General features: G+C 36.6%; 1 protein-coding gene across 1 annotated transcript in view; it reads right to left on the bottom strand.

The window, feature by feature from the left end:
* Positions 1-12,555, bottom strand: part of pigb.S (phosphatidylinositol glycan anchor biosynthesis class B S homeolog) — a gene marked incomplete at its 5' end in the record, with an annotated part of 15,107 nt that extends 2,552 nt beyond the window's left edge. Inside the window, 10 exon segments of the mRNA NM_001096043.1 lie at positions 2,226-2,433; positions 2,894-2,958; positions 4,731-4,942; positions 6,294-6,345; positions 8,633-8,773; positions 8,853-8,983; positions 9,786-9,890; positions 10,711-10,828; positions 11,018-11,153; positions 12,346-12,555. Of these exon segments, the coding sequence (NP_001089512.1) occupies positions 2,226-2,433; positions 2,894-2,958; positions 4,731-4,942; positions 6,294-6,345; positions 8,633-8,773; positions 8,853-8,983; positions 9,786-9,890; positions 10,711-10,828; positions 11,018-11,153; positions 12,346-12,472 (1,295 nt within the window).

Raw genomic sequence — 12,555 nt, 5'->3', positions numbered from 1 at the left:
TATTACCCAGAAAATAAATACATACAGTTGTGTTCAGAAGCTCAAAATTCTTATAATAGCTTATATTTCCATACACACAAATGCATTGGGAACATTGCACAATCTATTCTAAATCAAAACATGAAGAAAAATGTATCAAAATCTGTGCTATTCCTTTACAGAGAGTGAAGAAAAAGAATTATAAGGCTGTACAAACTCAAAATTCACTGTATAAACTGAAATATGTTTCAATCTTTCCTTTGAATCACAGAACTAATATTTAGTTGTATAAGCAGTGTTTCTGAGAACTGCTGCACATCTGTGTTGCATGGAGTCAACCAACTTCTGGCACCTGTTACATTCCACAATTCTACTGCATTTCTTGGTTTTGCCCCAAAACAAGCATTTTTTTTTTCAACTTGCAAGTTTTCTATTGGATTAAGGTCCGGGGATTGGGCTGGCTGCTCCATAACGTCAATCTTGTTGGTCTGGAACCAATATGTTGCTTGTTTACTGGTGTGTTTAGGGTTGTTGTCTTGTTGAAACATCAATTTCAAGGGCATTTCCATAAGGCAACATGACCTCTTCAAATATTTTGATGTAGTGAAAACTGATCCATGATCCCTGGTATGTGATAAATAGTCCCAACACCATAGTATGAGAAACATCCCCATATCATGATGCTTGTGCCACCATGCTTTACTGTCTTCACACTGTACTGTGACTTGAAATCAATGTTTGGGGTCGTCTGACAAACTGTCTGTGACCCCTAAACCCAAAAAGAACAATCTTTCATCAGTCCACAAAATGTTGCACCATTTCTCTTGAGGCCAGTTAATGTGTTCTTTGGCAAATTGTAACCTATTTAGCACATCTTTTTTCAACAATGGGGTTTTGCAGGGGCTTCTTGCCGTTATCTTGGCTTCACATAGGCATCTTCTAATTGTAACAGTATCACAGGTAACTTTACACCTTCATTGATATTCCTGGAGCTGATCACTGGCTGAGTTTTTGCCATTTTGGCTATTCTTCTATCCATTCTAATGGTAGTTTTCTGTTTTCTTCCACATCTTTCAGGTTTTAGTTGCAATTTTAAAGCACTTGAGATCATTTTAGCCGAACAGCCCATCATTTTCTGCACTTCTTTATATGTTTTCCCCTCTCCAATCAACTTTTTAATAATAAGTATGCTGTTCTATGCACTATAACCAGCATGCACAACATATGCTGTTATTTCCCAGAATGAATGACCTCACTAATTGAACTCCACACTGCTATTATTTGGAACAAGCTATTATTATTTTGAACAAGCTATTATTATTTTGAACAAGCCTCAATTAATGATTCAATTACACAGAATCAGCAGCATGCAGGTCATGACTGTTGGTTTTCTATTACTCTACTACACCTAGTAAATTATTTGCCATGTAGAAATATAATTTCTAACAAAAACAGTGATTGATCAGGTTAGTGATGTCGGACTACTATTATTCTGAACACACCCATATGTGGGCCTTTTTTATGACTAATGAGTCATAAATCAAGAGAAATAGGTCATACAGTGCTAAGGTCCTATACACACTCAGATAGTTGGGATATGGTCAAAAACTGGCACTTGGTATCTTCATAATCATGTCTCTTTTACCAGCAGCCCGGTGGAAGTGCACCGGCATGTCTGAAAGAGTGACGTGGCTTTGGGTGAATTGAACTAATCAGTTGTGCAGTGTGTGCATTTGATAGGTGTCCAGTCCTAAAGGCATAATATAGACTCCCTAGCTCATACATAGCCGATACCAGATACGGTCTGAAGTATTCATTGGGATTCTTCAGAACGTATCTGTTGTCATACTGTGCCTTTTCTGTTTTTTTTCTGCTTGAATGGCTGCCCCCATGGCTACACAGCAGCTTGTTTCTATAAACTATAGTAGTCTTTCTTAAGGAAACATGACAGTTGTTCCCAGGGCAGTGCAATACTACATTATGTTTTCATTCGTTTAAAGCATTTTCTTTTTTGGTGTTACTGTTCCTTTAAGGTATTAATATCCAGAAAACTACAGGTCCCAAGCATTCCAGATAATAGTTCCTATACCTGTATTTGTAAAAGTAATTATTCTGGAAAGCTGTATATGTCTTTGTTGTTCTTTGCACTGCTGTTCCAGACTACTGAAACAGTGCAGCAGCTTCAGTTCCCAGCGAGAGTTGAGAAGTTGTGGGTTTCAGAGCGCATGTTTAAGGAAGTCACTCACCTGTAAAAAGGAATGGAATGGCACGGCATCAGAACAAAAAGAGATGCTGAGGAGTTCTCCATTTTGCAGAGCTTCTGAATACCAGACATAATATCTAGTGCCCCGCGCTGATGGATTAATCCTGTGTACAAGGCAGGAAACAAGTTGGATAAAACCAAGAATCCCACAGCTGCTTTCTTCCATCTCTTCAAGTTAGAGAATGAGAATCCTATAGTGAAGATGAAGGTTCAGTATATTGCAGTTGACAGATTGTATCTATCTATCTCTCTATCTATAGTTCATTGAACTGTTGCTCAGTTTACAAATTGAATTTAGATTGTATCTATCTATTGAGTTATTGTATACCAATGTTCCTTTGAAGAATGCCAAAGCCCTAAACAGTAATGTAGGAAAATGCAATTTTAATGCAGTGATTCTGATTGGATGTGGTGTCTTACAGCACCTGGGCAAATTTTTATAACGCCTACATATGAGCTGATTCTACAAGTAAAACCTACACAAAACATACATATAGATTCTCCAATTTACAAATCTGGTTTATAAGCACTAAATATAAAATCCCTGCTCTGCCAAAGTGCAGGATTAATAAATAGAAGCAAAACAGAGTTCATGAGAGCATTTTCTCAATATAAGGAATTGTATACAGAATAAGAAAGAATGGTTCTTACCACAGAACACCATGCAGACTGGCAGTACAGGATATATAAATCGAAACTCTTTATGGCTTAGCGCACTAGAAGAGATTAAAAAAGAAAACAATATAACTAATGACCAATTATTTAAACACTGTAACTAGAGCACAGTTTTATACCTGCACCTCACCCAATGGGCTCTTTATGTCCAAATGGAGAGAATGCTGAATTCTGTAGAGAATGCCCTAGATTATACAGTTTTAGCAACGACAAGGCTATCTTTGTATCTCAGGCTACCCAGCCATTAAGTCTCATCTCCCTTATCCCCCTACTGTATTATAATTCACTAACAATAATCAGGAGGGGGAAGTCCTTGCAAGCCAGGGGAATGGAAAGCTAGACAGGGCTGTTGGGCTAATGTGACATATCACATGTTCTCCACTGCTATTTTTGCAGAAATGTTCCATAATACTTTAACTTGTTGAAGTCAGCTCACTGACATGATTGGTTACCTCCTGTCACTGCAAACAAAGGAAGCATTTTGGCCTGAAAACCTTCAATATTAAATTTTTTGGGCTGAAATCTACCCAGTGTGCATAGTAGCCTGCATACCTAGACTGTAAGCTCTACGGGCAGGGACCTGCTTCCCGCTGTGTCTCTTAATGTCCTGATTATATATATATATATATATATATATATATATATATATATATATATATATATATATATATATATACACATACATATACATACACACACACGTATGGGATCCATTATCCAGAAACCCATTATCCAGAAAGTCCAGAATTACGGAAAGGCCGTCTCCCATAGGCTCTATTATAATAAATTAATCCAAATTTTTAAAAATGATTTCCTTTTTCTCTGTAATAATAAAACAGTAACTTGTATTTGATCCAAACAGATATAATTAATGCTTATTGGAAGAAAAGCCAGCCTATTTGGTTTATTTAATTTTTACATGATTTTCTAGAAGACTTAATGTATGAAGATCCAAATTATGGAAAGATCAGTTATCCGGAAAACCCCATGTCCTGACCATTCTGGATAACAGGTCCCAGGTGCAGTGAGGTTACTAAACATGCCCACCAGTCCAGCAGCCAATGGCATTGCTGGTTCCCATAGAAACTGTGCTCCAGCTGTCTTCTCCTGTTTTTTCCTAACCTCCTCTGCAGAGCTCAGCTTAACCATTATGGTGCTCAATTTAAGCAGTATTTTTTTTATCAAAGTATGTTGTACCCAATGTTCCATCTAATTCCTTCTCGGTTATGTGCAAATTTTAAACTTGTGTGCACAGTTTTTAAAAACCTTGTGCTCAGGTCAGAATTAATAAAAAATTGTGAGTTTTCACAAAAAAGTCTGTGTGTACACCCAAGTTATTGTGTGCGTTGGCCTAGAAATTTGTGTGCGAGTGTACACCTTAGAGAGAACATTGGTTGTACCTGTGTAAGTCTGCATTCTTGATTATGCAGGCTTTTTAATCTTGTGTTACTTCTGTTTCTCCTCCTTTTTCTCTAACCTTGGTCATTGTTTTTGAATCTTTACACAACCCCTCTACTTTTGCCTGTTCACATCACTCCTGCTCCTTCGTCTCTTTAGTACAATTCTAATCTGTGTATGAGCTTTTCTCAATGTGGCAAGTGTTTTCTAATTGTTAGTGTTTGAATGTAGGTAAGTAGTGTATGGTAGAAGTGTTTATAGACAATCAATTCCAGGATTTCAGTTTGTTGATTTGTTTCTTAATAATAATAATAATAATAATTATATATTTACTAAAATGAAGTAACTGTTGTGCATAAACATAATAAAAGAGATCATAATCCAACATAAATCAATATTATACCTGCTTTCTTACCTATATGTTAAAACAGTCCAAGCTACAGCTACCAAAAGAATCTGGTATCTTTTGGGGGTCACCATACAGCCATGAATAAAGAAGGGTAAGTGGGTGCACAGGATGACAGGAACTCCTTGGGTGATGTACCAGTGCCAAGGGTGAGACCCATAAAAAGACCCCAAATCCTGTAGCACATTAAACTTCAGAAAGTTCCACTGAACAAAGGTCCACTAGAAAAATGATACACAGAAGCAATGATATTGTTTTAATCCAAAGCAATAGTCTATACACTAAAGTAAGAAACAGAATATTTTTCACGTTTTCTGGATTTTCAGAACGGTCCTTTTTTTTTTTTGGAAAAGATGAACTGTGTAAACGTTCTTATTATTTTCCCCACAATCTTTTATAACCTTACTAATAGCAACAATGCACTTTGTAATGCAATTATTTTGGCCTGGTGTAGGTGGGGAAGCTTTTTAGAAAAAATACATATTTATAGGAGTGGTTCACCTTTAAAATAAGTTTTAGTATGTTATAATATAGCCACATCTAAAGGTGGCCATACACAGATAGAGATCCGCTTGTTTGGCGATGACGCTTGCTGGAAGAACCCCCGGACCGGTGCAGTTTTCTGCTGATAGGAGCACCGGCTTGGGTTTCATGTAAGTACATGTGATCACTTGGGGGTGCCTAACTTTTGGCACCCCCAAGTTAAAAGACCTTTCCTTCTCCTTTAAAGCCAGTCCACAACCATTTTTTGTTCACGTTTCTCAAATTCAATATGAAATTTGACCGAATCTTTTGTGGTATGCGGCCAAATACAAAAATAAAGGATATGGTGCATCTATAGAAGCAACACAAAGATATTTTAGCCCTCTAAAATGTCTAAATCCACAAGAAAAATTGTGAATTGTTGCTTCTGACACAAAAGCAAACATGCCTATTGCATCCACAATGGGCTCCATTACTGGTGATATTTGCAGTGTGATTTGCAGGGAAAGTGATATTCACCAGGCTCCCAAAAGGGTAAGAAGGACTACTGTAATGCTGCCCATATATGAGCTTGACTCAAACAGTATCAAAATGATTGGCCCTGGACCAGAGACAGATGATGATACATACACATTCATGGCTGCCTCTCTATTGTTCCCTCCATTGGGGCCAATCACCCCAATGACTGAACAGCACCAATGCAACACCTCTTAACTTTCTTCCCTCTGACATGCTTACATTTTCCACTAGCCAATTATCCTTGATATACTAAGATAATCTGTCTGATGGGCAGCATGAATGGTCATCATAAATGCCCAGATGGGCAGGCAGCATGGTCAAAACTGGCCAATCTGGTTAATCAAATCTGAACATGCTCATCTTAAATGTACAACAGATCTTGCAACAGGGAAAAAATATCTCTATATTTAATCAGATTTTTAAGAAGTCCTTTCAAGGCAAGTATAACATAAAAACAAAGCCTGAATATGTTGGCCAGCATGTTATTATTTTCCTCTGTTTTTAGTATTTTATATCGAATTGGGATTTATATAATTAATTGTTATATTAGTGAAGCTTATGGTGACATACCTTACCAAAAAATATTCGGTCAACTGTTAATGACGCAGCAAGAGTTAAAATCCTGCAAAATATAAAGATGTGAAATTAATTAATTAAATAATACTTTTTGCCTGTTTTAATACTAAACAAACAGATTTGTTTTGGTTATTTCTTGAGCTTAACAGGGTAACAGTGAAACTGAAGCTACTTCATGTTGGTACTTTATGATGTAGATAATTAGATTACTAGTAAACAGCCGCCTTTCACTCCTCCTTTTTGTGAATGTGTTTGTTACAGAAAAGCAGGAGTCTATTGTGAAGGGGAATTCTCTGTGCACTGGTGCAGGTATGGAATCCATATTAGCTAGAAAGCTCCAATTACAGGAAGGCCATCTCCCATAGATTCTAATTTAATCAAATAATTCACATTTTATAAAGATCAAGGCCACAGGCTAAGTGCTGCAAAAAGTCCCAGAACATCAAAGTGACTTCTTACAGGGTTTCTATTCCTTATTATACATAGGTTTCACTAATTAATAAACTGCGAACATAAATTTTAAAATACACAAACATATACAAATATACAAGAGAAATTTGAAAACTAAATTATACATATCTTACAATAATGACAGTTTCTGTGTTTGGAAATACTGCATACATACTGCATTTATTATATAATTTTTACAAAATAAAAGTAAAGATACAGTACTGTGAGCTGTGACCTAGACAACTGAAGATTAAGGGGCACATTTACTAAGGTTCGAGTGAATTTTTGAAGTTAAAAAAAGTTTGAATTTCAAAGTAATTTTTTGAATACTTCGACCATCGAATAGGATACAACTTCGAATTTACTTAGACTTCGATTCAAAGTGAAAATCGTTCGAATATTCGACCATTCAATAATCGAAGTAATGTCTCTTTAAAAAAAACTTTGACTTCAATACTTCGCCAAATTAAAACTGCCAAAGTGCTATGTTAGCCCATGGGGACCTTCTACAACCATTTTCTAAGTTTTTGTACACCGAAGGAAAATCCTTCGATCGTACGCTACAATCCTTCGATTCAAAGGATATTCCTTCAATGGTTCGATTCGAAGGATATTCCTTCAATGGTTCGATTCGAAGGATATTCCTTCAATGGTTCGATTCGAAGGATATTCCTTCAATGGTTCGATTCGAAGGATATTCCTTCAATGGTTCGATTCGAAGGATATTCCTTCAATGGTTCGATTCGAAGGATATTCCTTCAATGGTTCGATTCGAAGGATATTCCTTCAATGGTTCGATTCGAAGGATATTCCTTCAATGGTTCGATTCGAAGGATATTCCTTCAATGGTTCGATTCGAAGGATATTCCTTCAATGGTTCGATTCGAAGGATATTCCTTCAATGGTTCGATTCGAAGGATATTCCTTCAATGGTTCGATTCGAAGGATATTCCTTCAATGGTTCGATTCGAAGGATATTCCTTCAATGGTTCGATTCGAAGGATATTCCTTCAATGGTTCGATTCGAAGGATATTCCTTCAATGGTTCGATTCGAAGGATATTCCTTCAATGGTTCGATCGAAGGATATTCCTTTAATTGTTCGATCAAAGGATTTTCTTTCAATCGAACGATTTTCCTTCAGTCAAACGATTTTCCTTCAATTGTTCGAACGCTAAATTCGGTGAAAAATCGATATTCGAAGTTGAAGGATTTCAATTCGAAGGTCGAATTTTGAAGTTTTTTTAACTTTGAAATTCGACCCTTAGTAAATCTGCCCTTAAGTCTACTAAAAAATCATGTAATCATTAAGTAAACGAAATAGGCTAGTTTTGCTACCAACAAGGATTAATTCTATCTTAGTTGGGACAACAAGGTATGGTTTTATTATTACAGAGAAAAGGGAATAATTTTTAAAAATATGAATTATTTGGATAAAATGGAGTCTGTGGGAGACAGGGTTTTAGTCATTCGGAGCTTTCTGAATAATGGATCCCATACCTGTACTCATTACTGCTGCTGTGCCATGTAAAGACACACACAGAAATGAACTGTTCCACTGGTTAAAGCAGTCAAATGCATTCTCACAAACTCACACATCTATCAGCATGGACTGTAAGCAAAGAGTTTTAAAATAGGAAATTATAAACCAGACAATATTCCGAAGGACATTTTACTGGCTGCTGACCACAACTAGTCAATTACATAAAAACAGGTTTTTACAGCAATTATTTACAAATTATTTGTTACAGCGTTAGATCAAAACACCACATGTTATATAAGCATACAAGATGTAGGAATACTATAATAGTAAAGACTTTTCAGAGAGTAGGCAAGAGAATACAGATGGTGATGTGAATATAATTTGATTAAGAACATTCTTACCCAATAGGCAAATATTGTTGTACAACCAGCTCTGCTTTCTTCTTTTCTTTTGCAAAGTGATAAAAGAGCAAAGGAATCCAAAGAATAACTGCAGTTGGCCGAATAAGGAATGCCAGTGCTACACAGATTAGATATTTCGTGCTGAAGGACAAGAAAATTATTTGTATGTACACTAGATAACTATACACAACTTTTCCAACATACTAGTATGTATCCTCACCTACTCTTTGTACTTGAACCTTCCAGAGGATAATAATACAGAGCAAAAGTGCTGAGCACGGCTTCCATTGTGTTGGTTAGAGTTCTTGTAGCGCAGTACCATGTAAACCACGAGCAAAGCTGGCAGAAATACTAAACATAAGATAATCATTAATATTATCAAAAAATATTTTTTCTTATTCTCTGAAGCTGCTAAAAATTTGAATCAGAAAATACTCCAGCTAAAACCTGTTGAAATCATGTAGGTTAATGGCAGATGGTTCCTTTAACAGTCAGTAAATTACTTCAGCTTCATAATTTATTAATTATTTATTAATTAATTTAGAGATTATTATTTGAGGTTAACAATCTATATAAATAACACATTCATATTCATCCAGAATTCATATATTAAACAATGTGCAATTGAGGATTGAAAGCGATGGCATAATCAGTATATAGCCGCAATTGTCTCTTACTGCCAAGTGTATCAAAATGTGGAGTATTTTGTATCCATATGATGATCCATCTCTGCATTAGTAATTGTTATTTTAAATAGTCTTAAGGGCAACAATGCAGCCCCGAGCCTTGCTTTTCAAACGGCAAGGCACATGTTTGATAACCTATTTGCTGTACCAAATAGAGTGCCTTCTGGGACAAGGTTCTTGCCTTGCCTCATTGTAAAACAATCATATCCATTTCATTAACAACTCTTATTAAATAAATATGGGATAGTATTTCTAGCCCAAGTCAATTTTCAGCTTCCCATAAATCATCCCAGAACATCCCATAGATCCTTGGTAAGCTTCTTGGGGGCAACATCTCTCTCTCTCATTTTATTCAAACCCTTTTGACGAATAAGTTTAAAATTCCTATATATTTTTTTCTTTCATATTAAGTCAAAATAAAATCTTATTCTGTTTTAATTAGTAATTTAATATCTGGTTACACTTACCACCCATTTTGCCAATTCTGTATTTTCCAGGTGCCTTACAAGACTATAAAGTCTAACATCTGCAATGCCTGATAGCACTGCCTGTGCCAGTCTAGGAATCCAAATCTGCGGAGAAAAAGTTCAATATATCTAGATTTTATCCATGACTAGACTTTATAAAAGCGTTATTTAAGTTTCTAGTGTTACTGTTTAGAATATCGGAATGAACGTAGAAAATATTAATAAGCAAGAAAAGGCTAATAGTTCTTTGGCATTTTGACTGCCACTGTGGAGAACAGTGATGATCAAGACTGTCAACTAGACCGTGTGCTTTAGACAAAGCACTCGAAAGCAACACATTTATGAATGAGGAGGTACAACTCAGCTCTCTATTCCAATAGAAACTGTAGAAATATAAACTGTAGGTGAAGGCAAGTCAACCTGTATAATTTTACCCAATTATTTAACCACCACTGCTTCTGAACATTGGAATGTTGGACCCCAACGAACTTGACTACACTGGAGCATGTCTTGGATTTTCCAAAAGGAGATCATTCTATAGTGGTTTGTGAGCCTGCAGTTCTGTGGTCTAGAGCACTGTAAATGCCCCATACAAAGGATAAGGGTGGGATGGGCAGTGATGTCAGCCCATGTAGAAAGCTAGAGTCCTCTTGCCTGCCGATAGAAGATAAGTGCATTAGGAATACATCAATTAATGGTGGTCTTTCAAATTGGAATTTTTGGGTTACCTTTTGCTTAAAATAACTAGGGGGAAACTTGTGCGGGAGCAGCTGCTTTGAACATATATTTTAGCCTCCATTTATCTTACATTATTTCTGCAGCTAACTTCATATATACACTCACAAAGATACAGGCCAAAATGAGAAAGTGCAGCAGTGATAAATGACAGCAAGCATGTATCATACAATTAGTGAAGTGGACTCACCAGAAACCAGACATGATCCTTGCCAAGCAAATATAAAACTTTATATATAGCTGCAAACATCAGAGGGTAGGAAAACCCTCTTAAACCTTCAGTCCACTCCCAAGTTAGATACCCATAATTATTACGGTTAAGGTCAATGATTCCAGACATAAAGAAAGCCTATAACTTTTGTTTATTATAGAACGCAAGCTACATCTGTGGAAATATACAATAAAGAAAATGAAACTGACCAGAAGAAAGTAAGCGGAAAAACTGAAAGATAAATTTGTAGATAAAACAAAAAAATCAAATATACGATTAAGGATATTTAAAGGTCATGTTGTGTGCAACTTCAAGAGATTGCCAGTATTCATCTGGAACAAAGCTTGTCTGGACCATCATGCAGTTAAATATCCGGAAACCAACCGCTGCCAAGACCAGGTAAGTATTTTCTCCAAAGAAACCTAAAAAAAAAAACAAAATATGATAACGCAGTCATAACTGTCAGGGGCAACGGAAATTCTGAATACACAACACTGTTTGGCATATTTGGTTAATTTTGCATGTTAAGTGTAGTACACAATTACTGCAGGAATCAGTGCTTTAAAATAGGAACAAACCAAACAATAATATTGGAATGTGCAAACATTGTTCACATTTAACTTGACTTTTGGAATGATGTACAGAGTTAAAAATTTGAGACTGGAATATTAATAGGCGATATGAATATGAAATAACAATAGTAATAACAATAAATGTGTACCCTTGCAGATCATTTGCTTTTAGATGGGGTCACTGACCCCCAATTGAAAGCTGGAAAAAGTCAGAAGGCAAATAAGTTGCTTATCATTAGCAATTCCATAACATACTTAAGTTAATTTAAAGGCGAACCCTTTAATAAAATCCCCAACATGCAGGGCTCTTTGGGCTCATATGACTGCAAAGGACCGCGGGGAGGTTAGGCTGGCATAGGAGTGCTGTTGTTGACAAATGTGATCTGCAAGGACATACCTGCATTCAAGTGGAAGTTGCACTTTTAAGTGCAAATAAACGGAAGTAGGGAAGGGAGAAGATCCTCTCTCAGCCAGCAAAAAAAAATAAAAAGGAGGCAACAATATAGGAACACAGAATAAATAGTCAGGGCTGTTTGAGGGGCTCTAATGTAAGTCCCAAAATTAAGCAAAGTTTATTCAACACTTCCGTTGCATTTAAAAAGAGATGGTTAGGAAGTGTCAGACAGAAAGTTGGTAAAATCTGCTTTGGAATGTCTTATTATGCATACTATGCTTTCTTGAAAGACATGTAAATACACCATGGGGCCAGTTTATTATGCATCAGAACAGCCTCTTTCTTTCTCGACTATTGAAATGTGCTACTTTTTTATTACTCATCTTTCTATTCGGGCCTCTATCCTATTCCAATGTTTTATTCAAATCAATCATGGTTGCTAGGGTAATTTAGACCCTAGCAACCAGGCTTTTGAAATTGCAAACTGGAGAAGCGCTGAATAAAAAGCTAAATAGCTCAAAAAACACAAATAATAAAACAGTTGCAAATGGTCTCTTATCCTTTAAGGTGAAGTAGCCCTTTACGTAGGTTTCTGCCTTGTACAGAAAGCCTGAGCCAGTGAGTAAGAAGCGAGTACATGTAAGTTACCTGCTCCAGGACAAGCGCTAGATGCTTCCTTACTGTACAACCTCGACTTTCTCTTCCTCAGCTGGACGGCTCCCTGTGTGTCCTGCCGGCGGTAGAGCCAGCCGACCCTACTTCGTACCTTCTCCATTGGCAGCGCTGCGCCTTGCACATCACGTGACACTGGCCTCTCATTCATTTCCTTGTTTTGGCTGTGACGCGCCAGGACTCCTC

Source organism: Xenopus laevis, chromosome 3S (genome assembly GCF_017654675.1).
Source record: "Xenopus laevis strain J_2021 chromosome 3S, Xenopus_laevis_v10.1, whole genome shotgun sequence".
NCBI lineage: Eukaryota > Metazoa > Chordata > Amphibia > Anura > Pipidae > Xenopus > Xenopus laevis.
Note: the sequence above shows the minus strand (reverse complement) of the source record. Positions and strands in the feature narration are given on the sequence as shown.